Consider the following 27284-nt stretch of genomic DNA (forward strand, 5'->3'; position numbering starts at 1 on the left):
AAGACTTGACGAAAACCAAATTTTTCGAAACTTTTTAATGTACATCTAAAATATTTTAAATTTCTAAACATTTGTTTATGAACCCAAACATGCTAAAATGATTCTAAATGCAAAGGAATGCACTTTTAATTGATTTCAGCTGATTGCACTGATATTTCCATTTAAAATTTTGTTGTCCCTTGATTTTTGGGCCAATTTTGGCCGAGTACAAAAACTTTTAAACATATTTGTACCAGCATCATAAAAACATCTTAGTGAATGCGTTGAAAATGAAACAAGTTATTGTTGGATTGAGTCAATTTGAAAAATATAAAAAAAAAAATTGATTATCCTTTCTTAGATTTTATGAAGATGCAATCTAGATTCTTTGTTTAGGAAACCTAAACTTGAGATCAGAACTTTTAAAAATTTCATGAAAAATATAACAAAACTAAAATTACACAGTTCAACAAAAAATCAAATGTTTCTTGTCTCTGAGACGAGAATATGTTTCCCTAGTAGATTTTTGCCTGCTGAATCTGAATCCGGGTCCAGAATTGCTCCAAATGGTCCCATTTTTGAGATACACCCGTTTGAAATGTTAGTTTAGGTCAAAATTAGCTACTTTGTCGACTATTTTACAAAAGAACTATTGAATAAACAAATAAACCAATACATGTATCTTAAAGTTCACGTTTTCCCCTTTCTGAAACTTCCCTGGTTTTTAAAATTTAATTGTTTCTACGCATATTTATAGCCATTTTAAAATTAGAATTTGACTTGCATGCAAGTTGGAAAAACTTGAATGAGAACCAACTGAAAATATAATTTTAAAATGGCTATAAATATGCGTAGAAACAATCAAATTTTAAAAACCAGGGGTGTTTCAGAAAGGGGAAAACGTGAACTTTAAGATACATGTATTGGTTTATTTGTTTGTTCAATAGTTCTTTTGTAAAATAGTCGACATAGTAGCTAATTTTGGCCTAAACTAACATTTCAAACGGGTGTATCTCAAAATTGGGACCATTTGGAGATATTCTGGACCCGGATTCGGATTCAGCAGGCCAAAATCTACTAGGAACACATATACTCGTCTCAGAGACAAAATCTTGTTGGACTGTGTTATTTAACCCTCTACTGCCCAAATTTTTTTTCGAAAATATTTATTTTTCCCGTGTTTAGGAGGTCATTTTGAGCAACTTTTGTTCTACGAATGACTTTACTTCTCTTGTTTTATGTTATTCTTGTTTTATTTTTTGTATTTTAATTTGCATTTATTTTGTTAAGTTTCTGTTTGTTTTGGTGGTATTTGGCCTATTCTTCCACCTTATATAATTACATTTTGCCTATCGAAATTTTTCACGTTTTTACAGTCACTTTTTCAAATTGTTGCATGTTTTTCACATTGTCTGCTATAGAATGGCACCAACATCATTTAAATTGCAAAAAATGCATAGAGGCATTGTCTGGGACACTACAAAAATTACTGCATACTTCTTTGTACTGATTTTATAGGTAATGTTAGTAAAAAACACAGCCAAAGTTGACCCCTAAAAAAAAACATTTTTAAAACATTGCCAAAGTCACATAAAACAAGTTAACTCTGAAATTTTCGAACATTTTAAAAGTTCTTCTTTCGAATGCTTTTTGAAGACCAAAAATCGGTTAGAAAATTGATTTTTGGCGATTTTTTAGATCGAAGCCCGTCTAAAGGCGGGGTTAGGTTGTAGAGGGTTAATTTATTTCCTACAGACAAAATACATGGCAGAAAAATATATACATTTTATTAAGAATTTTAACTAAAATTAAATAAAATTTTACTCATTTTATTTTCAACATTTTTAAACTAAAAGTATGACGAAACACAGCTTCAAACATTGTTCTAGTTAAGAAAATCAAACAAAAAATTAAAAAATTAGAATGAAAAAAAGGTAAAATTATTTCAAATATTTTAAAACTGTTCATTCAAGATTCTAATTAAAAAAAAGGTCGTAAAAATCAATTATACATAAATGACAACTTACGCGAAAAGTTTCATCGACCTGAAACGAAACCCCGTACATAATCAGAATTTCTATATTTAAATACAGATGTTTGGGTCCAGTAAGTTATGACGAAGTTTTAAAAAATACTGCTGCTAATTTACATAATAATTCAAAAAAAATCTTGAAAATTCCACCATATCATGCAACGTTTTGGAAACTTTAAAAAGTATATCCTTTTCCATTCCAAGAAATATAATATTATACTGAATGGTACCTTTAAACAGGAATCTTTTTTTTACGTATTGTTCTACAACTTTGAACCTTCATCAGGAAATGGTGACAGATTTTTCGGCAAAAAAATGTGTAATATTACATCAGAAATTGATGACTATTCATCAGTTTGTGATGAATTTTCATCACGTTCACATTTTTACACGTTTTTAAAGTAATATTACTCTAAAAAGTGGTTAAATTTCAACCATCCAAAATTAAACTTTTTTCTGTGTACCCAAAAGCTCAAAAAAAAGGTGAAAATTTTGAAGGTGTATTTTGAGATGGTTAAATATTGCCTCTTTAATGTTTTAATTTGACCTTAATTTATACTGAAAAAGTGACATTACACCAGAAAAGTGGCAAAATTACACATTTCAAGAGGTAAAAATACATATTCTTTCTGACATTCAAGATACCCATTACCAGATGTAATATTATCATGATTTTTTTTAATGTGTAGGAACACCAAACTCCCTAAAACGAGCTTCCACGTTCTACTACCAGCAAGTGTAAAACGGTTTTTGGCTTTTCATTTTCGGTTTCCCACCACACCAACACACACACAAACCCTTACGAGATAGATGTGTTGCTTTCCAAAAGCAAGGCTGCATTTTCCACCCCGGGAAGGGCCTATAGTTTTGTTTGCAAAACTGTACGCTTCTCACCGTTTCAGTTTTTCTCGCCATTTTCCGGGGATTTTTTTTCGTTATGCTTTTCTTTCGGTTGGAAAAACTCCACGAGCAGTGTGTGTTTGTGTGTGTGTGTGTGTTTTGTGGAAAAAGCACCTTTTCCTTCTGGAGCAGCACACAACCAGCTGCCCAGCGACGCCGGGTGGAAAATTTTGTTTAACAAATTACATTTATGAAATTAATTACTTTTTATCTGATGAAAATAAGTCTGCTCGCGCGGGTCTGGCCAGTTCTATTTTTTTTTTTGCCTGGTTGGTGATGGTAAGTTAGTTAGGGGCAAATGTGTTCCAGCTTTGGAGGGGGGAGGGGAGCTCACCGAGTACAAACAGGGATGGTGGTTTTAGTGTATTATCATCGCCACCACCAAACGGTAGTAGTTTGGAGGAGGGGTGAAGAAGAGGTAGGGCGAGGGAAGGTTTTGCTTTTCGCTTTATAATTTAGTGGAAATTAAAGTGATTTATCGCCCCGAAAGAGGCCAATTTTTCAAGGTGGATTTCGTTATCTGGTGTTGATGGGAAATGCGACGTTTTTTTTATATTTTATTTTTGTTGCTGGTTGGCCGCTTAACATTTCAAACAAATCCTACTGGAAAGGGATTCGGTTGGAAGGGATCATTTATCATGTATTATGGAAGTGTGCCACAACTCTGTCCTGACAACGACTCATAAAACACCTAGCGTTATTTGTAGTAGATCTTATCAAGTTGTAATATTTATTTATAATTAGTACTAAAAAGTTTTTAAACAAACCCAGTACAAGGAAATTCTGGTTGAAACATCAACTAGATGCATTGACAGTTGAGATGACCTTTTCGGAGAACAACCCCCCTGTCACTTACTTGCGTTCAACGGCATGCTGGCGGTCATGTTGAGTCCGTGCAACCGGGGATGGCCGGCGGCGGCCGCGGCCGCGTGCATCCCGAGGTAGTGCCGCGTCAACATGTGGTGGTGGGCCGCGTGTAACGAGTGATGGTGGGGATGGTGCGAATGGTTGAGGAGTTGCTGCTGGTGTTGATGATTTTGTTGTTGCTGCTGCTGCTGCTGTTGCAACATGTTCGGAGGTAACGGCGGTGGAATCGGTGGCCCCTGATGATGGCCTAGGGCCTGTTGTTGCTGTTGCTGCTGTTGTTGGTGGGAGTGAGGATTCATCGGTTGATGGGACTGTTGTCGCTGTTGGGATTGTTGCTGCTGTTGCTGCTGCTGCTGTTGCAGTCCCATGGTGGAGCCGGCGTGGGCCGGTTGGGGAGGGTACAACATTCCGCCGTGGCTGGCCAACGGGTGGTACATGCCACCCCGGGCCTGGTGATGTGGCGGCAGATGCCGATAATCGGCCATTGCTTGTCACACAATCGACGGCGAGCGTTTTTCTAGCACTGTGATGGCCAATAATGAGCCACCTGATTAATACTCTTTTTTCACTTTGCACTCGAATAAATCACACTTCCGGTGAGGACGACGAAAACGCGCTGTCCAATTTTGGGCCCATTAATTGGCCTATTGTTGTCGTGGCCACTTCCGATTCCCTCGCGATTTAAGGGTAACGTCATTTTTGTTCCGTGGCTTAATTTAAACACATTCGTTGACACACTACTCTAGACGGGGATAAACAGAGCAATTTTCGGTGATTCTACTGAACACTCAATGTATCACTTTTTTTTGTTCTAATTGAACTAACAAACTAATATGAGGAAACCCTTCCGTGATCGCTTAATAACAATACCAACCCTCAGAAAGGTTGTTTCACTTCAATCGCACAATTCAAATCTTAAGTCAACATCAAAATAGTTGAATACTTGTCAATTGACCACCGGACGGGCATTAATTACAGGTTAGTGTTGCAAAATGAAAAAGTTTGTTTGTTTTAGTGTGATGAACCTGACATAACATCATGCAATTTGCATGTTCAGAAATTGCTTGAAGTCACGAATAATGAGATACAAATTCTACTTCAAATGCCGGCTCTGTTACTCAAAATGCTATGATGACATATATATTCGCGATTAAAAGCTCCATAATTCCGACAGATGGCGCAAAGGATCGAAGAATGACGATTCAAATTTTCGCTGTTCGGTTACATAGGAATGCAAATTTAAAATTGAGCTCTTAGAACAACTATTGAGAAAAAATTGAAGTAGTACGAGTGTAAACTTTTTGCCCTCTATAAATTAACGCAATAAAAAAAAATTGGAAAAAAAAATAATTTTTGAAAAAATAATATTGTTTAAATGATAGAGGATCAAAAGTTAACAAAGTACCAGCTCGAATTTTTGCTCAAAAGTTATTTTGAACGCTGAAATTTAACAAAACAGAATTCGTATACATAACCTCAAAGGGCGGAAATTTCAATCGACATTCTTCGCTCTGTTCTGCTACTCAACACTAGGTGTCGCATGTCGTTTGGCTCTTGAAAGGCAATTGTTTTTAGAAATAGAGGATTTGCAGCAAAACTAAAAGACACATGTCGCCACCTATGAACAAATAGCGTAAACCTATGATTTTTTGAAAAAATGTTCCAAAACATGTTTTTTAAAGAAAATTTTCACAAATTTTTGCGCGCCCGAAAATTGATGTTCATTATTTTAAAGCTAACGTTTTTTCTCGTCTTTTGCAACCAGTTTCATAAAGATTGATGCAGGAAATCATGAGAAATGGGCGATTTTGTTCTTCAATCCAGCAGAAAGGAATACGATTTTTGGCAAGAAACCTCATTTTGGCGCCACCTTCATTTGAAACACAGTCGCGCTGCAAAACCTCAATAAATTAAATTTTCAATAATTTTTCCGTTATTCAAAAAAATATTTATTAATCTTTCTAGTTTTTAAAGAAATGTGGATATTTAAAAAATCCAAAGGCAATGTTTATTTTAAAAAAAAATCAAAAATTCAATGGATATTCAGGTGTAATTTGCAAAAAACAATTCAACCTCAAGGCCTGAATTTTCAAAAAATAGGTATTGATGGGAAAATAATTCTTATGACCGAATACGAAAAATTTAAACTAGTTCAAGAAACATCGATTTTTGGGTCATGTATGAAGCTAAAATATCATACAAAGTTCTTTTACTGCAATTTTTTGGAATTTTTGCAAAACTTTTATGTACAGTACCGTACAAAGTATTTTTTAACTACAATTTTTGTTTTGTTGAACAATTTTTAAAACTAATCAAAAAAAATGTGTAAAATGCATTTTAAAAAACTTCTTCATTCAAATGTCGAGGTGAAGGCTTGTTATTTCATTTTTTTTTATTTTTTCGATCATCTAAATAAACACATAAACTGTCCAAAATGTGTATTTTTCTCAGGGTTAATAAAAAATGTGTCTAAAACTCATTTCTCTAAAAATTATTTCAAAATGTAAATAAAAACACAAACCTAACGAATATTACAAATTAGAATTGGGCTACACGGAGAAAAAAGAGTTCCCAAAATCGTGAACAAGCGTTCATGAAAATGGGAACCACGAACAAAGTGTTCAAATTTCATGGTAGGTTTTTCAAAATCGTACCATGGGATTTGAACACTTTGTTCGAGGTTCCCATTTTCATGAACAATTGTTCACGATTTTGGGAACTCTTTTTTCTCCGTGTAGAAGAAATTAAATTTCAATGTATGAGGAAGTAGCAAAACTATACTATACAGTTCAGACACGATTATCCGAAGGCCTCGGAAAAAAATCACTTCGGATAATCGAATCACGGAACAGTTTTTTTTTTTCGTTGTCTTTTTTTGTTTGAAGTGCTTAAATATGACTAATTAACTACTTTAAGGTGATTTAGAATTTTTAAATCCAAAATGGCGGTGATGTTCTATTGAAAATATGTATTTTACAATTTAAAAAGCAACTAAATATTCAAATTTAACTAAAATGGGGTCTAAAAACTTGAATTTGATGTTTAAATGAGAAAATTAAAAACTCAGTTTTTTTTTGTCATGATTCGATTATCCGAAGTCCTATACAAACCTTCGGATAATCGAACTTCGAATAATCGAAACTTTGCATATTCGAGGCTTCAGATAATCGAGTCTGAGCTGTACTATAATTTTCCAAATTTGGCACAAAAATTATAGATTCAATTCAATTCCTCAGAGTTCATGACCCCAGAATGCCATTACCTAGAAATGTTTATTGATTTTATTTTACTGAAAGAAGAGTATTTTTCTAAAATTATTCATGATTTCCATGGATATTAATAGGATATTAATACATCAAAAGTAAGACTCAATTTTTAAAAGATGTTTAAAATCTACACTTTTAAATTTTATGCTTAAAAGATTTGAAGATTCGAAGATTTGAAGATTTGAAGATTTGAAGATTTGAAGATTTGAAGGTTTGAAGATTTGAAGATTTGAAGATTTGAAAATTTTACGATTTGAAGATTTGAAGATTTGAAAGTTTGAAGATTTGAAGATTTGAAGATTTGAAGATTTGAAGATTTGAAGATTTGAAGATTTGAAGATTTGAAAATTTTACGATTCTGATTCAAAAAACTATTTTTGATAAAAAAAATTACAAAAAAAATTAATACCAATGATTACAAAATATCTCCAATATTTACATACATTTTCTATCTTTGTCCCCAATTAAAATTAATCATACTTTTTATGATAAAAACACAAAAATAAACATTATACAATGCACTCCTAATTTTACATTCATCTTTACAAAAAACATTGACTTTTGACAATATTGTTCAACATCAGAAATTTGAAGGAAAAAATTTGGAAGAGATAGAAAATTTTACATTTTTATACGGCTGGTGCAAATTTTATTTAAAGTTTTCATCTCTCGGCTCTGGTCAAGGTCAAGCGAGGAGCCAAAAAACCAAATTTCAATTTTTGAGCCCATTTATCAAAATTTTGAAGGAAAACATATCGAAAATTCTTACAGTGATCCCAATATTTTATTTATTTTAGATAGTCCAAAAGTGCTCTTTTGACATAAAAAACACAAATAAACGGCAAACAATGTACTTAAATAACTAATAACAAATTCTGCCTATGCTTCCCATATTTCAAACTTTCCGCATTTCCTGAAAATCGTGTTTGCTTGGTCACATTTTTTAATATGATTTTTTGATGTTTTTAAATAATTTTGATAAAAATGGCTGGAAAACTTTCAAATGGATTAAGGGTGCACAGCAATCAAGGAAGTTGTTGTCTTGTTCCAAAATTGTCAAACTTACGGACCCAATCATGCAACAATCTGACTGTAAAAATGGTCAAACTTTTTTGTAAATAACATTGAAAACAGTACTTTAGGGACCATCCATAAACCACGTGGACACTTTGGGGGAGGGGGGGTATGGCGATTGTCCACGCTCCATACAAAAAAGTTGTCCACGAGGGGGGGGGGGGTTGGGATTTCCAAAAAAGTGTCCACGTGGTTTGTGGATGGTCCCTTAGGGGATGAATTAAAAATCATATCGATAGTTCCCGTAGTTTAAAAGATACAAAAAAGTCTGTAAAAACATCTAGTTGCAAAAGCTATGGTTGATGTGTTCCGTTAGTACTTTTAATTAATTTGTAGTGGCCCGAAAAAAAATGAAAGCGAATGTTTTTTAAGTTCCTAAATTTCTTTCTTGACACCTAACATGAAATTGAGCATAATTTTTATTAAATCCTTCTAACACACGTGCATGAGTAATTACAATCGATCCATGGCTTAATTAATAGGTAAGATGTTATCGCGTGACAAGTTCGCGTAATGGTAAAATTAAGTTCTAACTTAAATTATATATCATTCGCCTTATTTAAAAAAAAAAAGATCGACATGTAAATGACGTGTAAAATGCAACAAGTTAACATGAAACCATTCAAGCGAGATGATATTTATTTTGTAGTGAAAAACTACAAAACCACCACAATCATATTGAAACATGTGCAAAAACCATAAACAAACTTCATGACCTCCATCCTGTCAATATTTATTAGCCCATTTGGGATGCTTTTATTAACACACATTTTTCATCCGACCCCTCTCCACGTGGACATCCCTCTCCACTGAGCCCAATAATCCTTTCGCAATCCTTTTTGCGAAACCCGAATCAGCAAAAAAAAAAACTCATCCTCATCCTCTCACAAACCGACAATATTTACTTTTATTAATTTTACTTTATTTCATTTACGCACTTTTTGCGCTCTCATCTGTGGCTCTTTTGGCGTTTTTTCTTTATTCACATTACACTCTGAAATAAAATAACAGATTTTCCTTCCCTCTTGTACTGTCCTGTCAGAAGGGGGCCAAACCAGAAATTTATTACTTTCGACACTTTACTGTCCCCCTCTCTCCCTCTGTCCCTATCGGGGTTGCCCTTATCGAACGTGAGCGAGTTAATGTGTGATTTTACTTTTGAAAGAAAAAAATCGGGAAAAATATCGCGTGAGCACGAAATTTTATCACTTCTCTCATTTGATGGTGTGATGGTTTTGTTTCACTCCCTCTCTCGCGAGTGTGGTTTCACTCAGCTGATGTTGAAAATTCGGACTTTTACCTTGTTTCCTTTTTTTTCAACCCAATATTTACCATGTGTTTATTTGTTCACACACCGACACACGCGTTTACAAGTGTGCTGGCGAGTTCTTTATTTATTTTGATTTTATTACTTTATTTATCGCGCATTTACACTGATCCGATTGGGCTACTTTATTTGATTTTATTTTTACACAAATTGACATTTTTAGGGCCAACCGGCGGCGGCGGCTGCTCTCCTTTCAACACTTTCACTTGTGACACGTTTGCTCGAAACGTGTGTGTGATTGTCGAGGGCAACATATGTTTTCGGCCTCTCTTTACGGGATTTTATCGGCCCAAGAAAGCTCTCAAATCCAAAGTTTATCTTCTTTCGAGTTTTTTTTTTTCCTTCTGGTGTTTGTGTTACGGTCAGTACAGACAATCCACTTGAATACACACACACATTCAAATTCACATTTGGCTCTTCTTTTATTGGGAAAATCTAGTTTTCCCTTTGCCTTGCACTTATTCTACCGAGAAATGGCAAGCAAGGACCATCAAATCCGATCAACTAGTTTACGACTTATTTTGGCTAAACTCTCAGCACAGAAATGCACTGAAACGACGAAATCCAATACCGTCTGGTCTGGCCAAAAATCAAATCAAATAAACAGAAACAAAACAAAAAGCTCCGTTATTAATTTATTGCAGATTGGCAAGAAAAATCTTGGACCCGGTTCAAAACGCGACGTTGAGGTTTAGTGACCACGTCAAAACTGAGAGAGACACCCGACTTTCGGGGTTAGCAAAAGCGTATTTGCTGATGAAACGGATGATATGTGACGAGGTTTACTTTACTTTGGCGGGGGGAAGAGGGGAAAGGAAGGGGGGCTTTATCACGTAAAACTTTATCTAAATTATCTACCAGGGCGGTTCGCAGAGGTGGTGATGACGAAGAGTGCTGACCGTGGGGAATAAAACGGGAGAGGGGTTCCAGGGGTGAATCTTAAGGTGGATAAGGCTGACGACCGATTTTGAAACAGCTTTCAGCCTGCCTGTCAAGAATATTTTTGAGCGGTTCTCTACGAAATCAATCTTATTTTTGTATTTTTTTAATCCGATTGAAACTTTTTTGGTGCCTTCGGTATGTCCAAAGAAGCCATTTTGCATAATCCATATCCATATGAATTTCCATACAAATTGGGCAGCTGTCCATACAAAAATGATTTATGAAAATTCAAAAATCTGTATCTTACACAGCTAAAAAAGTAGTACTCCAGCTGTGTGTAAAAGGCCTGGGTGTAAAATAAATATTGCATTATTTTATACAATTTTATGTAATTTTACACCCTGAAATATGTAGCCCATCAGTATGGGAAACCTACTCGACCGAAATGTCAAGCTCATATATGCGAGTGGGCTAAGGCGCCAGTCCTTACTGTTGGGGCTGGGTTTGAATCCCGTCGGTTGCAACTTTTTTTGTGTTTGCAAAAATTGTACATGCAGTGTGTAATATTAAGTGTTTATTTTGAGGAAGGTGATGTGCATGCTTTTGCATGCGATTTTACAATCGGATTTTTTGCTGCGTATGAAGAAATTTTTTGATCGATTTGGTGCCTTCGGCAATGTTGTAGGTATGAATAAGGACTACACTGAAAAAAAATGATACACGTTAAAAAAATTGGTGATTTTAATTTAACTTTTTGTCACTAAAACTTGATTTGCAAAAAACACTGTTTTGATTTTTTTTATTTGTTTTAGAGGACATCAAATGCTAACTTTTCAGAAATTTTAAGGTAGTGCAAAAAATCTTTGACCGAGTTATGAATTTTTTAATTAATACTGATTTTTTCAAAAAATCGAAAAATTGCTTGTAACAATTTTTTAACTTCATTTTTCGATGTAAAATCAAATTTGCAATCAAAAAGTACTCTAGTGAAATTTTAATAAAGAGCACCGTTTTCAAGTTATAGCCATTTTTAGGTAACTTTTTTGAAAAGTCACAGTTTTTAATTTTTTAAATAAGTACAAATAAAAAATCACCAATTTTTTTACAGTGTATAATTTTTTTTTCAGTGTAGGCCTTATTCATACCTACAACTTTGCCGAAGACACCAATTCGATCAAAAAATTCCGTCAAAAGACATAGATTTTTTAATTTTTATGCATCATTTTTGTATGGACAGCTGCCAATAATGATGCAAAATTCTCTACATTTGTTTTATTTGATTGTTGGTCCAAAACGTATCAAAACATTTATTCAATCAAAAGGAATAAAGTCCGCAATTTTTTTTAATTTGACGAAGGCCGATTTTCAAAAGTTTATTTTTTAAATAAAAATATTTTTATGTTTTTCATGTAAAAAATCGTCAGTTTCTGTTTATTTTTTAAAAAAACAGGCTCCGTCATGCACACGAAAATATCTTCATTATACTTTCAGGAGTGATCGAAATTCTTCTTTTAAGTAGATTCATTGAATTTTCTGTATTATCAAATTTTGTGATTTTCTACTAGTATGTTATCCCTTAAGTATCATTCGGATAAAAATTGAGTTATCAATGAATGCATAAATATTGCATTCCCTAAAGGCTGGTACAAATATTTTTCAAAGTTTTTGTCAACCGACAGACAGACAGAAAAGTCATTTTGTTAGAACAACAAAAAATCGGAAAGTTTTGTGTTTTTTGAAACATAGAAAGGTTTTTTCAGTTTTTCAATGTTTTACAAAATTCGTAAGCAGACAACTTTTTTTTGCAATAATTATAGGGTTTGTTTGAAACAATCACACGTTTTTTGTCACTTTGCTAAACAAAAAGTGTTCTGAAAAAGTTACTTTTGCATTCTGTTGTTGTTACCTTAAACGACCATAATCGAACATTTTCATTATTTGTATTTAAAAGTGTTAGGGTATAGAATGTTGAAGATTAAAGAATGAATTAACAACAACTGAGTTTTCCTAGTATTCTCAAACTCATAACACCATTTTGTAATACTTTGTAGAACATTGTTATACTATGAAAATAAATTAATCAAAGTTACAAAAAAAAATTTAAAACCGAAACTTTCTGTTCTAAAAATTAATGCTTATCTGGGTTGTTTAGAAAAAAAAACTTAGTCAATACAGTACAGTCTCGATTATCCGAAGGCCTCGCAAAAATTTCACTTCGGATAATCGACGCTTCGGATAATCAAATCAGGAAAAAAAAATTTCGTTGTCTAATTTTTGATTGTTGAGCATAGCTTAGACCGCTAAACTATGCTAAAATTATTAAGAATTTTTAAATCCAACACGGCGGTCCAAATGGCGGTACTGAAAAAATGATTTTTTAAGGCAAAAAAAACTAAAATTTGACTAAAATGGGGTCGTAAAACTCTAATTTTATGTTAAAACAAGAAAATGAAAAAATAAGAAAAATTTTTTTTTTCAAAAATTCAAGATTTTTTTTATATAAACTCAAACATGCAAAAAATGGTTCTCAACACATGGGAATGCATTTTAAATTGATTTTAAGGTGAAGCCGTTGATCATCACTACAAAATATACTTTATTAAATTCAATTTAACGAATTTCAGCACCAAAAGGAATCAGCATGTGTCGGTTGTTGCCTTCTTGAAGCCACTGAAGGAATTTTTGATCTTAATCAATTGTGCTTCAAAATTAATATAATTTTGTGGCACAGTCATTGACGTCCTAGTTGGCAATCATTGATTAATGACGATTTCCATAACATGACAAGGAATGGGATAATCGTTACCAAAAGGAATCAGCATGTTTAGGGCACTATTCTAAACAACCTGTAGAAGGAATTTTGTCAAAATATTGGAAGCGACGCAAAATTTATAACTTTGAACGAAAAATCATGACAATGATGGAAGTTTTCACGTTAACTGACTACTCTAAAATTTTCATTGAATATTTTTGAGTATTTGACAAAATGTTTAAAATTTTTTTGAACCAGTCTTATTTCGATTTTTTCGGAACTTCAAGAGGCCGTCAATTTGGCTTAAACACCCTTTGACACCAATTTCTAAACAACATTTTTCGAAGATTATAACAAGAAAAAAGAAAACAATGTAACATCAAAATCCAGTCGACTTTGTTGCAATCGACGGATTATTAAAACGGATTTTTAAGGTTTATTTTTTTTCGACTCGACGTTATTGAATGGAACTGTTTGAAACTATTTTATTCATTCATTTTATTAAATCTTAAAATTTAAGCAATTTGTTCACTTGTAGTTTACACCCTGCACATTATTCAAAATTATTATCAGAATGAACTGTCCTTGTCTCTTCTTCATAATCACTACCCTTTATGTAATTCATCATCTAATTGACCTCAAAGTTACCATGGTCAGTTTGGAATAAATGAGTTGAGCAATTTCAGTTTTGTAGCAGAATTTCAAAAATATTTTCTTCTTGTAAATATAAAAAAACAACAAAATATGGAATATAAAAACATCCGGTTTCCAAAACGATAAGACCACACATTTAAGCACCGGCGCCATTTTCAACATTTTTTTCATTCGAATTAAATTTCGATTTCCCAACGATACCCATCAAATTGGGCGGCTTCTTATCGATCAAGTTGAGCCGTATCCGAGTCCTACTTCGGATGCAAAAATAAATCCACAGCACTGTCAACACATTAATCATAAATGCCTCGTGCCAGCTAGAAAACATTGGGCAATATTTACACCCCTTGGTGATAAACCGCCTAATTACGTAGTTAAAATTTAGAAGGAACCTCTACCCGCACAAGCTGAACGGTGTTTTCACCTTAGGTAAAGAAAAAATGAAGTTATCTTCACTCGGGGGCATTGTTTACCTCCTCGGCAAGGGCAACGGAAAGGGGAGTTCAACCATCGAGGTGACCGGTAACAAGCTGAGATAAAAACACTTGGTGACTGATAAAAAGCTAGAACCGGTAAATTGCGGTTGAAATCGGATGAAAAAATGAAAATGAAGAAATATTTCAAAATTATAGAAGTTTTTCAGGACTTTTCAAATGAGGAAATTCAAAATTAGGCTAAAAGGGATGTTGCAGCTCTTAAGGCCATTTTCAAATATTATTCCTAAATAGGTTAGCTTACAAAGGATAACCAAGACCGCGTGAACTGATATCGTATCAGGTACTAAAATAGCACAAACGTGAGCGGAAGCATGATTATTTCGCTATCATTTTTCAAAAATGCTTTATTAATTGATTTCTGAAATAAAAAAAAGTTGTTCCAAATTTGAATTTCAATTAAGCAAACAAAGCAACGTATTAATCTATTTAGTCCAAATCAAACAAGTTCGCAAACGCGCATAAACCTCCAGCACTAATTGCATAATTTCAATCACGGTTCGCAAAAACTAGCTGAAGAAGCGAATAAAAATGTGACAATTCACAGTGTGTAAATTAATAAATTATTAGCTTCCATCGGGGGAGCCACCGCCGACATAATAATTGTCAACAAGCTGCTGTGTCCCAGTCAATATTTCATCGTGTGTGTTTAGAGAGTGGCAGCCAATCTGTTTTCTCCGGTGTGGATCAGGCAAAAAATTCCATCAGCAAATTTTCCCACAAATTGCAATCATTTATCACAAACTAATTGCCCCCAGAGTGAGCTAAACACACACACACACACCTACTCCCACAACGGTGGTGGTGGTGGTCACACATTTAAAATATTTAGTTTATAAAATGTTGGCAATAAATTTTTAATCAAAATTTATATCGAGAATCCGACAGGACGAATTCCCACAACGGGGCATGCCGTCAAAGGCGATCATTGCTGGAAGGTTGTCGAGTGGGGTACGGGCAAATTTCGGGGAGGGTAGCTAATCATTGCTTGAGTTGAGGAGTTTTGTCATAAGTTACAGAAGTTTTACAAATTAAAATCCTATAAAAGCAACCGATTCTTAAAATTTTCAAGAAAGCAAATGACTTGGTTTAACTGATTTTCAAATTATCATTCTCAAAAAACTACATCAACAATTGGTTACTTTCCCCTTAACATTTGCCAAATCCTCATCATCAGCCAACAGATTGTTGCCAAATTAAATAGTTTAGCAGTGCCGGATTCCCTCAACTCTCCCCCTTCCCCCAAGTACCTCTCATCTCCACACTAGACCAACCGCCGGCTACCAGCCTAAAAACGGATCGAATTTGGAGTATTTAATTTGAAATTGAATTTCCACTTCTTTCCAAACACGTGTCCAACACGGCAAGCAAACACATTTTCCACCCCCACCCCACCCCCCAAAACGTATCCTTCATGCGTAAAGGACTCCCAGTCTGGCAGCCTTACGCCAGGGTTGCCCTCTCTGGCCCCAATAAAATTTGAGCGAGTGTCTGCGTATCTGTTTGTGTCTGTATATATTTGTGATGATAGTTCCAATTCCGGGCCGAAACCATTTCCGCACGGCCAGTTGACCAATCTCCGCCACCCTCCCCCAGGTTTGGCTAATTCGGGCACTGATTTATTTTACCATTTTGGAAGTTTGCCTCGATTTAGCTCCCCTCGCTCCCCACCACAATCCTAGAACTTCAGCTGATGATAGTAGCGTGAATAAGCCACAAAAACGCATCCTCATCATCACTTTTGGGCAGCCCTCACTTTGGGGTGAGGTGGTATGGGACTGTGATTGCATTAGAACGAGCTGGGAAATTTATACATATTGATGATGGAAGGAAAGGCAGGGTTGCCATGTTTATTGAAATAATAATTTCTATTCCGTGTTATCAAAAATCTGTATGAGAAAATAATTATTAAAAATTACCTTTTGCATATTTAAAGTATATTAAACAGATGCAATACTACGTTTACAAAGTGCTTTCAAAATTTGTGATATGGTTTTTTTTTAAGTTGTCTCTATAAAATTTTAGGGTGTATGATAAAGAGTCGAAAACCATATAAATAACCTCTATAAATTAACGCAATAAAAAAAATTGGGAAAAAAATAATTTTGAAAAAATAATATTGTTTAAAATGATAGAGCGTCAAAAGTTAACAATCATCAGCTATCAGCTCGAATTTTTGCTCAAAAGTTGTTTTGAACGCTGGAATTTAACAACACAGAATTCGCATACATAACCTCAAAGGGCGGAAATTTCAATCGACATTCTTCGCTCTGTTCTACTACTCAACACTAGGTGTCGCATGTCGTTTGGCTCTTGAACGGCAATGCCAAAAGCACCAAATATCGATAATGGACAAAAGGAAGAAAATGAACTGAAAGTCGAATGGTCGAAAGTACGATAATGGCTAAATAATATGTTTGGTATAATTCTGTGATTTTCCCATTTTTGTTAAGTGTAATATTTCTTCAAAAAGTTTGATGGGAGCCAAATAAAAAAAAAACTATTTTCAGAACTTTTTTTTTTTGTAATTTGTTCCATGTTTTACAGTTCTTTGTGATATTTTATGATTAAAATTCTAAAAAAATGTTTTATTTATTTTCAATTTTTTTATAATGTATTATTTGTTTCTGTAATATTTCGAATTATTTGGAATATTGCTAAATTTTATAGATTTATGAAATGGTTTTACTTCGCAGATGTTTATGAGAGTAAGTAGAAGGTAGATTGAACAAAATATCGCAAGTGAAAAAAAATCGAATAGGAAAAACATCATAGAGACGAACTGTCGAAAGTGGCCAGCATTATTGGGTGAATTTTCCGTTTAAAAAAGGAGTATTTCTCTTTAAAATTTCAGAAGAAAAAAAACTGTAATCAAACATATTCAAATGATTTTAATTTTCTTAAACAAGACATCCCGATCAGACGGTAATAACTAAATTCATGCCATTTCAATAACAAATACTGTTAAAATAACAAAAAATGTTATGGATTCTTCTTGAAAAATCCATTTTTGCATAAGGGTTAAATAACAGTTTATGTTATCATAACAAAATTTGTTATTGGTCTGATATTGATTGAAAGCCAAAACAACTTTGGAATAACATTTTTTGTTATGGAAGAATACCACCAACTGTTATTGGGATGATCGGATTAGTTGTTAAAATAACAAAAAATAATAACAATGATTTGTTCGAAGAATAACTTAAAATGTTATTAGTCTGTTATTACTATAACAATCCAATAACAAAAAAATCATAACGACGAATAACAAATCCTGTTATTAATAACATAAAATGTTATTGGCCTAGTATTTTTAAATATCAAAAAATGTTATTCCAAAGTGATTTCCGTCTGCTCGGGATTCTTGTTTCTTAAGTAATGAAAAAAATATTATGAAAAGTTTTTAAATAGTTTTATGAGTAGAAGTCTCAATATAATTTTGAATATCACGATCTTTGAAGAAAATTTATTGTTGCTGTTTCAATTTCAACATTTCTTTCCGACAAAACCATGCTTTTCCAATGTTATTTTTTGAATAGTGGATAATTCAAAAAATATTTTTGCGGAACCGTAATGCTATGCTATGCTATGCTATGCTAGTGGATAATTCAAAAAAACATTTCTTAAATAGTTCGGTTAGTCACTTTAAAAGTTTATCCCTTTGAACTTTATCATATTCGATTTATTTTTCACTTTCAATATTTTGTCCTTCAACCCACCCTCAATACAGCAATTCCCCACGAAAACAGCATGATTCGAAAAAAAAGTTCTCCGATCGGGCTCAAAACTTTTCTGGGTGTTCCTTGGCCGATATAATTAACCCGTATTATTTTGTTTGGCCATTAGGGTGACCTACGCCGTGTTAGGGTGGTCCAAAAATGGCAATTTTCGTCGATTTTCGTAAAAACCACTTTTTTCAAAAAATCATATCTCCGCGCCATTTCATCCGATTTTAGCTGTCTTAGATGCAAAAGAAAGGTGATTAGTTTGACTATTTAGGAAAAATAAATAGAAGTTTCAAAAATCTAGTTTAACATTTGAAAAGGTCGTATGAAAACTTAATATGCTGTTTTGAAGGTCTTGGGACCAAAGAGCGTATGTCTGAAAATATTTTTATCGGATTCCTCGGAAAATTTATCATAACATATCAAAAAATGGTGAAGTTATGTTCTCAATACTCTTAGATACGATTTTTTGAAAATAAAAACTGCGTTTTTCGACGCGCCACGCGCAAAAATGGGAAAATTACGAAAACGGGAAAAAACGACTTTTAACTAAAACGGCGATAACTTAAAAATTTTAGCGATGACCTATACATGTTAGGGTACCAAAATTTTTGTAATTGAAATACGCAACTTTTGGTACCCCAACATGTATAGGTCATCGAAATTTTCAAGTTATCGCAGTTTTAGTGAAAAAAGTCGTTTTTTCCCGTTTTCGTCATTTTCCCATTTTTGCGCGTGGCGCGTCGAAAAACTCAGTTTTTATTTTCAAAACAGCATTTTAAGTTTTCATACGACCTTTTCATATGTTAAGCTAGATTTTTGAAACTTCTTATGTTGCGAGAGAATGTGCAGCTCTTTTGAGCACGACACCGGTGAGATGTTGGTGTAATAGCACGCTAAAAGCTGCAAAATTTTATTAATTAAATGCGCAATGTTTAACAAATTCATCTTACATTGGTCTGCTTCTCAAGTGTTTGCAACTGATTCGACACCCTGTACCTGTACCAGCACGCGAAGCCTGTGATAATAGTTTTTAAGTTTAGTTTGCATGTTCATTTAGTATTAAGTTTTAACTAGCTAGTATTCTTAATAATTTGCATGTACTAACTCACGTTAGATAACCTCCAAATCGACGGCAACTAATGCCAATGTTTCCGCGGACTTCGTCGCCTGCTGTAAGTATACATTTTGGATATATTCACGGATACTGTTTTTGCGATGCCGTACTTACAATTCAACAATAAATTCAGAGCAGTCTAAACTATCTACGAGCCTAATAAACTTATAAAAAAAAACCAACCACCTTGTTTCACGTACGAATTCTGTTTTAATTTTCCCTACTCACGGTCTGGCTTTGCCGAACCTGTAGCGGACGTACGTCCGACCTGTCAGCGCGCAGTTCTTTCCACGATCGTCGCGGCGCTCGTGCAGTCGTACGCGGCGCTTGATGTGGGACGGCGTTATCGTCCGCAACATTCCCCGACCCGTGAGGTACTTCCGGGATCACCGGATCTGCCTCACTCTTCTCGACATCTAGTCTCGCCAGCTTCGCGATCGGCCGTCGCAGCATTCCCGTTGAAGTCTGTACTACAGCCTGACGAACTCGACCGTCGCGGCTAACGACCACTTCCGCCACACGTCCCCGGATCCAGCCATTCCGCACGGTGTCTTCCACGATGATCACTATATCACCAGCTCGGATGGGATCCACTTCCTCGTGCCATTTGGTCCGCCGCGTCAGGTCCGGCATGTACTCCCGAACCCATCTGCGCCAAAACAGGTCGATCATTACCCGCATCAGATTCCATTGGTTACGGCAAGCATCCTTGGAGTCGGCCAACGTTTTCGGCGTCTGCACCACGCCGCTCGTGCTCAGTAGCAGGAAATGGTTTGGTGTTAGCGCTTCCTGATGTTCAGCTTCCAGCGGGATCCACGTCAGCGGCCGGGAATTCACGATGCTTTCAGCTTCTGCCACCAGCGTCGCCAGCGTCTCTTCATTGGGCAGCCTCGCTGTGTTCATTGCTGCCAGCGCTGTTTTCACCGAACGCACGAGTCTCTCCCACGCGCCTCCCATGTGAGGGGAGGCAGGCGGGTTGAACACCCACTTCGTGGTTGCGTTGGTGAAGGTTTCGGCGAGCTTCTCCTCGACGACTTTCATCTCCTTCTGCAACTCGTTGCTGGATCCGACGAAGTTCGTGCCACAGTCGCTGTAGATCTCCACAGGTGCGCCTCTTCTGGCGATCAACCGTCGAAAGGACATCTTGCACGATTCGGCGGAGAGCGAGTGGACGACCTCCAGGTGCACGGCCCGCGTAGTCAGACATGTAAACAGCGCCACCCATCTCTTAGCGGTGGTGCGGTTCACCCGCACAGCAACAGGTCCGAAGTAATCGACTCCCACGTACGAAAAAGGGCGCTCGAACGCCTTCAGCCTGGCAGCAGGTAGTGGAGCCATCCGCGGGACAACCGGAACCTTCGCTTTCAACTGGCATAGCAGGCAGTCGTTCTTCGCTTTGCGGGCAGCCGTCCGCAAATTTGGCACGTGAAATCGTTGTCTCAGCTCGTTTACCACCGTTTCGCAGTTTCCGTGCAGATACTTCCGGTGGTACCAGTCGATCAACAACTTCGTCGCCGTGTGGTCCTTTGGCATGATGATGGGGTACCGAGTGTCGAACGGCACAAAATCGGCTGCAACAATTCTGCTCTCCATGCGCACCACGCCGGCGTCATCCATAAATGGCGATAACTTTCGAATTTTGCTCGTAGATTCTAGATTGAACCGCTTTTCCGGATCAGCACGTGCTGCGGCGAGTGTTGCGACCTCGTCTGGAAACGCATCGCTTTGCACCCAGCGCCAGATCGTGTTCTCCGCTGCCGCTAATTCTTCCTGTCGCAATGGTCCGCTCAGTAGCTGCTCCTTCTTCAGCTTGCGTCGTAGGTTCTCAGCAAACCGATGCACACGAGCGAGCGTGCGCAAGAGACGAACCCACTGCGAGAAGCGATCCCATTCGACGTTGTGCGTGGCAACGGCTTCCCGGTGCACTAGGCAGGCTCGCAGCTCCTCGGCCGGTTCTTGCAGGCTTGGCGTGATGTCCACCGGCCATTGGTCTTCTGGGTGGTAGAGAAACCATGGGCCTTTGAACCATCTACTGTCGGGAGAAAGACAGAAGCTTTTCCCCATTTCGTGGCGTCGTCCGCCACATTCTCCTTCGAGGGAATCCAGCGCCACTGATGCGGCATCGTCTTGGACATGATTTCACCGACCCGGCATGCCACGAACTGGCGATAGTTGCGATGATCCGAGTTGATCCATGCGAGCACAGTCTTGGAGTCGCACCAGAAGATGGTCTTGTCGATCCGTAGGAGTGTCCGAAGATAATCGTGTTCATCAGCCGTACGCCAATCACCGCGGCCATCAACTCCAATCTGGGTATGGAGAGGGCCTTGAGGGGTGCCACTTTGGATTTCCCACCGACCAGCGCCACCTCGATACCGTCCTCGAACTCCGCTCGGAAGTACGCCACGCAGGAGAAGGCATCCTCGCTTGCGTCCACGAAAATGTGCAACTGCAGCGTCTTGATGTCCTTGACCGAGCGCCGTGGAAAGTAGCAGCGCGGAATTCGGATCTGTTCCAGAAACTTAAACTGGTCGGTCCACTGCGTCCAACGCACGCACATCTTGTCTGGAATCCGTTGGTCCCATTGCGTTTTCGCTCTCCACAGGGCTTGGATCAAGATCTTACCGCGCACGGTGAAGTGAGCCAAGAATCCCAGCGGATCGAACGTGCTCATAACCGTACTCAACGATTGTCGCTTCGTCGGGTGCCCACCGTGCATGTCCAGAGCGGAGGAGAACGTAAACACATCCTGATGTTGCTTCCAATACAGGCCGAGCACGCGCTCCGTTGTGCTTCCCTTGTCCAGCTGAAGATTCTTCTCCGAGGCCGAATCGTTATCCCCGACCCGTGCGAGAACCGCTTCGGAGTTGGACAACCAGTTCCGCAGGTGGAACCCGCCCAAGGAGTGGACGTGTTTGACCTCCACAGCTAATTTCACCGCTTCCTCTTCGTTGTCCGCGCTGTCGAGATAGTCGTCCACATAGTGTTTACGCTGGATGGCTTCGGCGGCGGCTGGGAACTTCTCGGCGTGCTCTGCGGCGTTTAGGTTCTTGACGAACTGTGCGGAACAGGGTGAGCACGTCGAACCAAATGTGGCTACATCCATCAAGAAGATGTCCGGTTCCAGCGAGGGGTTCTCGCGCCAAAGCAGTCGCTGCGCGTGGCGATCTTCCTTCCGGATCTGCACCTGGTGGAACATCTCCTTGATATCGGCACACAGGCCGATCTGCCGCTCCCGGAAGCCAAAAAGGACTGCCGGCAGGGTGGTTAGAAGATCCGGACCCTTCAGGAGCATGGTGTTTAACGATATCCCGTCGACCTTGGCAGCGGCGTCGCAAAAGATACGCACCTTCGATGGCTTCTTTGGGTTGAGCGCGACTCCGAGAGGGAGATACCATACGCGCCGCGGGTCAGCTTCCTTAAGTTCGTCTTCCGTGGCCTTGTGGATGTACCCCTTTCTTGGTACTCGTTCATTTGACGCAGCACGCTCTCGCCGATCACCGGGTCGCTTCGAATGCGCCGCTCGAGGCACTGAAGTCTCCGTACGGCCATCCCGTAGCTGTCCGGGAACTCGAAGTGGTCGAACTTCCAGAGGAGACCCGTCTCGAAACGCTGTCCACGTGGTCTCTTGCAGGATTCGGTTCGCGCGCTGCACTTCTTCTGACTCCGGACACGGCACCGCAGAGATTCCCAGGCTCTCGATGGAAAAGAAACGTGCCACGAGATCGTGTAGAGGGTCTTCAATGTGACATTCGCAGATGTTGAAGGTGCGGACAAGCTTTTCTGGTCGGTCCGGATTTGTTCCGTAGATCGTCCATCCCAAACGAGTCTTCGCAGCGACCGGCTCACCCGGTTTCCCTCTCGGATCCGTAAAGTCGCCGTGACATGCACGTTGTCGTTGCCGATCAAAATGCACGGCGTAGCCCGGTCGTAGTCGTCCACCGGAAGTCCTTTCAGGTACGGGTGGGCTTCTACTAGCGTAGAATACCGTAAGCTCTGCCTCGGTAGATCCAGCTTGCTGACCGTTCGTACATCGGAAATCGTGTGCTTCGCACCGCTTCTTCCACCAGAAATCTGCAACGTGACCCTCTGTGATTCTGCTTCCGTCCTCTTCATATTCGCCGTCCACTGTAGACACAGCGGAAGATGTTCGCCTTCGACTCCCAGCTGCTTGACTACTTCCTCTTCAATCAGCGTACTCTCGGACCCGTCGTCCAAGAAGGCGTACACTTGAACGGAGCGATTGTTGGCGTGCAGCGTCACTGGCAGGACTCGGAACAGTGTGGTCTTTCCTGAGAAGTGGTGATTGGTGGCCACCTTGGACCCGGAAGCCTGTTCTCCTTCCTTATTCTGCTTGGCATCCTTTCTTTCCGGCTTTGAGTGCAGAAGAGGGTGGTGTTTCAGCTGGCATCCATTTTCCTCACATCGCTTGCTCAGCTTGCAGGGCCGCCGGCCGTGAGCACCGAGACAGCAGCGACAGAGTTCGTGCTGTTCGATGACTTTCCAGCGATCGTCGACACTCTTCTTGGCGAACTCCGGACAATCCTTAACCCGATGCTTCGGGTCTTTGCAGACTAGGCAGGCTGGGCCCCCGGAGTTGTTTTGCTTGACCTCGACTTTCTTCGCTGGAGTTTTCGGCGAGGAACACTTTTCCGCGGCATGTGCTCCGCAGAAGTGTTTCTCCTTACCGCCTTTCTCCTGCCTATCACGGTGTTCCGAAGGTTTCGGTACATTGTACGGCGTGACATCCGTCGCGGCCCGGACCAGGGTGTTCATGTATTGAGCGAAAGTGAGCACGTTTACGACCGCAAAGCGGTTTTTGTAAAGTGACCAGTCCAGCTTCATGTTGTCCGGCAACTTTTCCACCATCTCGAACAGCAGCGTGGGATTGTTCAGATGAGCATCCTGTCCCGTATCCTCCAAGTGATCGCTCAAGCTCTGCACCACCATTCCGAACGCGATAAGAGTTTCTAGTCGGTTCGGTTTCGGTCCAGGAGTCGACCGAAGTTTCTGCAACAGCGTCTGGATCAATAGTTCCGGGCGGCCGTACAGAGTCTCGAGTGTGGCGAGGACATGTGGAACGGATGCCGGAAGTCGAAGGCGGCCTACCACCATCTCCCGCGCATGTCCTTCTAGACAGTCCTGCAGCCGCGCTAAGTTCTCTGCATCGGAGTAGCCGCAAGTCTGGGTTGAGTTGTTGTAGCAGCTGACGAAAAGTGGCCAATCCTCGGGATTACCGCTGAACTTGGGCAACCCTCTCGGCATTACATGCCTTGCGGCCAGCTGTTGCGGCGTAGGCCCCAATACTGGCGGAATTGGTTGTTGCTCCTGTTCAGGTTGGTATTCTGGCGCGTTGTCTGGCGGCGCGGGCTCCGGATTCCTCTGCGGATTTGGCGGCACTGGCTCCGGATCCCTCTGTGGGTTTGGCGGCACCGGTGCTGGTTCGGGTGCTGGTGTTGGCCCAGTAGGGCGAATCCTTGGCACTGGCGGACGTGGAAACGGGAACGGCGGTCGTGGTTGGAAACCCGGCGGAAACGGACCTTGCGGACGCGGGAACGGGCCTTGCGGACGCGGGAATGGGCCTTGCGGACGCGGGAACGGCCCAGGTGGGCGTGGCGTTGGTCCTGGCGGCTGCGGCCTTGGTGCCGGGGGAACAGGCGGCGGTGGATACGGAGGCAGCGATTCCGGCCTGGGCGTCGGGTTCACTCCTGGCGATCCTGTCGTCGTTCCATTGTTCCCATTTGCCTTTAAACCGCTCGCGTTGTTTACTTGGTAGCTGCTGACACTCCCGTAGACCATTCCAGATTGACTTTGACGGACCGTCAGGGTCTTTTGGTACAACAGGGAATTGGAAAACGGAAAGGGCGTTGAGTTAGTCAGGTGAGCAGAACCTGCCAAAGCGCCACCGTGGCTTGAGCCAGCTTGTTGCCAGTTGGTGTACCCGGGGTTATCATACGGGTCTACCTCGTAAATGGTTCCCAAAGTGCTCGACGTTCTGTCGATCATTCCACCCAATCCCACTTCGAGTGTTGACTGATCCAGCGAAATGCCTTGGAGAGCCCGTCCCAGGACGTCTTGCCCGGCTGATTCGTCGTATTGACCAGCAGTGTTATTGTTCGCACCTTGCTCGGTCAGCGTTGACGTTCGAGCGGCAAACTGTTGCTGCTTTTGCCACTGTTCCACTTTGCTTTTGCTGCTTTGCTCCGACCCGACGCTACGATCATCCGCGACCTCATCGTCCAGCTCTTCCTCCCGTGCCCGAAAGGTTTCCTCTAAGATGGTTTGTTCGATCTCCAGTTTGGCGCGATCGATTTCCGCCTCCTGCTGCAACTTCTCCTGCTCATGCCGAATCTGCTGCTCTCGACGTGCCTGCTCCAGATGCTTTTCCATGAGGAGCTTTTGGGCCTCGAGTTTCTCCAGACGTAGGCGAGCCCTCCGCGCCCGTGCGTCGGAGGTGGATGACGTTCCAGAGCTGGCCTTAGAGGATGGCTTCTTCCCTTTGGGAACGGTAAACGAAGGGTTTTGGCAGCGAGGACAGGTGAATGAGCGCTCCGCGACAGGAACTGTCTCGTCGACGCCGGCGCAGCAAGTGTGCCACCAGGTTAGGCAGTGGGCACAGTTCACCATGTCCGTGGTGTCCGGCCAGAAGCAGGCCTGGCAGTGAAATCCCCACTCTGCGGTCGGTACATGGGCCATATCGACATCAATCTTTTAGATTATGTTGCGAGAGAATGTGCAGCTCTTTTGAGCACGACACCGGTGAGATGTTGGTGTAATAGCACGCTAAAAGCTGCAAAATTTTATTAATTAAATGCGCAATGTTTAACAAATTCATCTTACATTGGTCTGCTTCTCAAGTGTTTGCAACTGATTCGACACCCTGTACCTGTACCAGCACGCGAAGCCTGTGATAATAGTTTTTAAGTTTAGTTTGCATGTTCATTTAGTATTAAGTTTTAACTAGCTAGTATTCTTAATAATTTGCATGTACTAACTCACGTTAGATAACCTCCAAATCGACGGCAACTAATGCCAATGTTTCCGCGGACTTCGTCGCCTGCTGTAAGTATACATTTTGGATATATTCACGGATACTGTTTTTGCGATGCCGTACTTACAATTCAACAATAAATTCAGAGCAGTCTAAACTATCTACGAGCCTAATAAACTTATAAAAAAACCAACCACCTTGTTTCACGTACGAATTCTGTTTTAATTTTCCCTACTCACGGTCTGGCTTTGCCGAACCTGTAGCGGACGTACGTCCGACCTGTCAGCGCGCAGTTCTTTCCACGATCGTCGCGGCGCTCGTGCAGTCGTACGCGGCGCTTGATGTGGGACGGCGTTATCGTCCGCAACATCTTACTATTTTTCTTAAATAGCCAAACTAATCACCTTTCTTTTGCGTCTGAAAAATTGCCATTTTTTGGACCACCCTAACACGGCGTAGGTCACCCTAATGGCCAAACGAAAAAATACGGGTCTAATTATATCGGCCAAGGAACTCCCAGAAAAATTTTGAGCCCGATCGGAGAACTTTGTTTTCGAACCATGCTGTTTTCGTGAGGAATGGCTGAATAAACATATTAAAAGTCAAACAATTTGTCACAAAACTACTTTAAAAAGAGACGAGTTGTTCCTTTTAATTCCGCTATATATATATATAGCTATATATATAGCGGAATTAAAAGGAACAACTCGTCTCTTTGTATTCACAGTAATGCATTCTGCTAAAACGCTCAACCAAACCACAATTACTTTAAAAAGTTACCCATTTTTAAGCTGATGGACAATCTTCACCTTTTTTGTACGTTTTTCTTTAAAAAGCATAAAATATGCTTGTATTGTTTTCAATACTTGATTAGAATTCATTTAAATTCAATAATGTTTTAATTCTTTCCACATAAACGAATGTTATCTCAATAATATTTTTGTAAGATAATATTAGTTTTTTTTTTTTCAAACATGAGAAGTTGAGGAAATTAATTTAAACTCATACATTTTTTTTGTTTCTGTAATCTTTTTGTAATTATTCTAAATACTTGAAAAATGAGATTATTAAAATTTACAAATATGTTCAACATTGAAAAAAAATATTTTTTTCAAAAACCAGAAAATAAAAAATCATCGTTAAATAATATTTTTGTGAGTTTTTCCATTCATTTAAACTTGTAAATATTTAAAAGTTTTTTAATATTTTGATGAATTATCGAAT

The 27284-nt window shown here is 39.4% G+C and overlaps 2 protein-coding genes across 16 annotated transcripts in view; both read right to left on the reverse strand.

The window, feature by feature from the left end:
* LOC6035297 (calmodulin-binding transcription activator 1) overlaps positions 1-27284 on the reverse strand; it is a 380289-nt gene that overhangs the window by 155168 nt on the left and 197837 nt on the right. The gene's annotated exons all lie outside the window — the stretch shown is intronic.
* The window catches only part of LOC119768863 (putative cyclin-dependent serine/threonine-protein kinase DDB_G0272797/DDB_G0274007), a 46420-nt gene continuing 22320 nt past the window's right edge, over positions 3185-27284 (reverse strand). The window contains exon 2 of the mRNA XM_038260383.1: positions 3185-4520. Within this exon, the coding sequence (XP_038116311.1) occupies positions 3760-4263 (504 nt within the window). The 5' untranslated portion in view covers positions 4264-4520 and the 3' untranslated portion in view covers positions 3185-3759. The remainder of the gene's footprint in view (positions 4521-27284) is intronic.

This window comes from Culex quinquefasciatus, chromosome 3, assembly GCF_015732765.1.
Source record: "Culex quinquefasciatus strain JHB chromosome 3, VPISU_Cqui_1.0_pri_paternal, whole genome shotgun sequence".
Classification (NCBI taxonomy): Eukaryota; Metazoa; Arthropoda; class Insecta; order Diptera; family Culicidae; genus Culex; species Culex quinquefasciatus.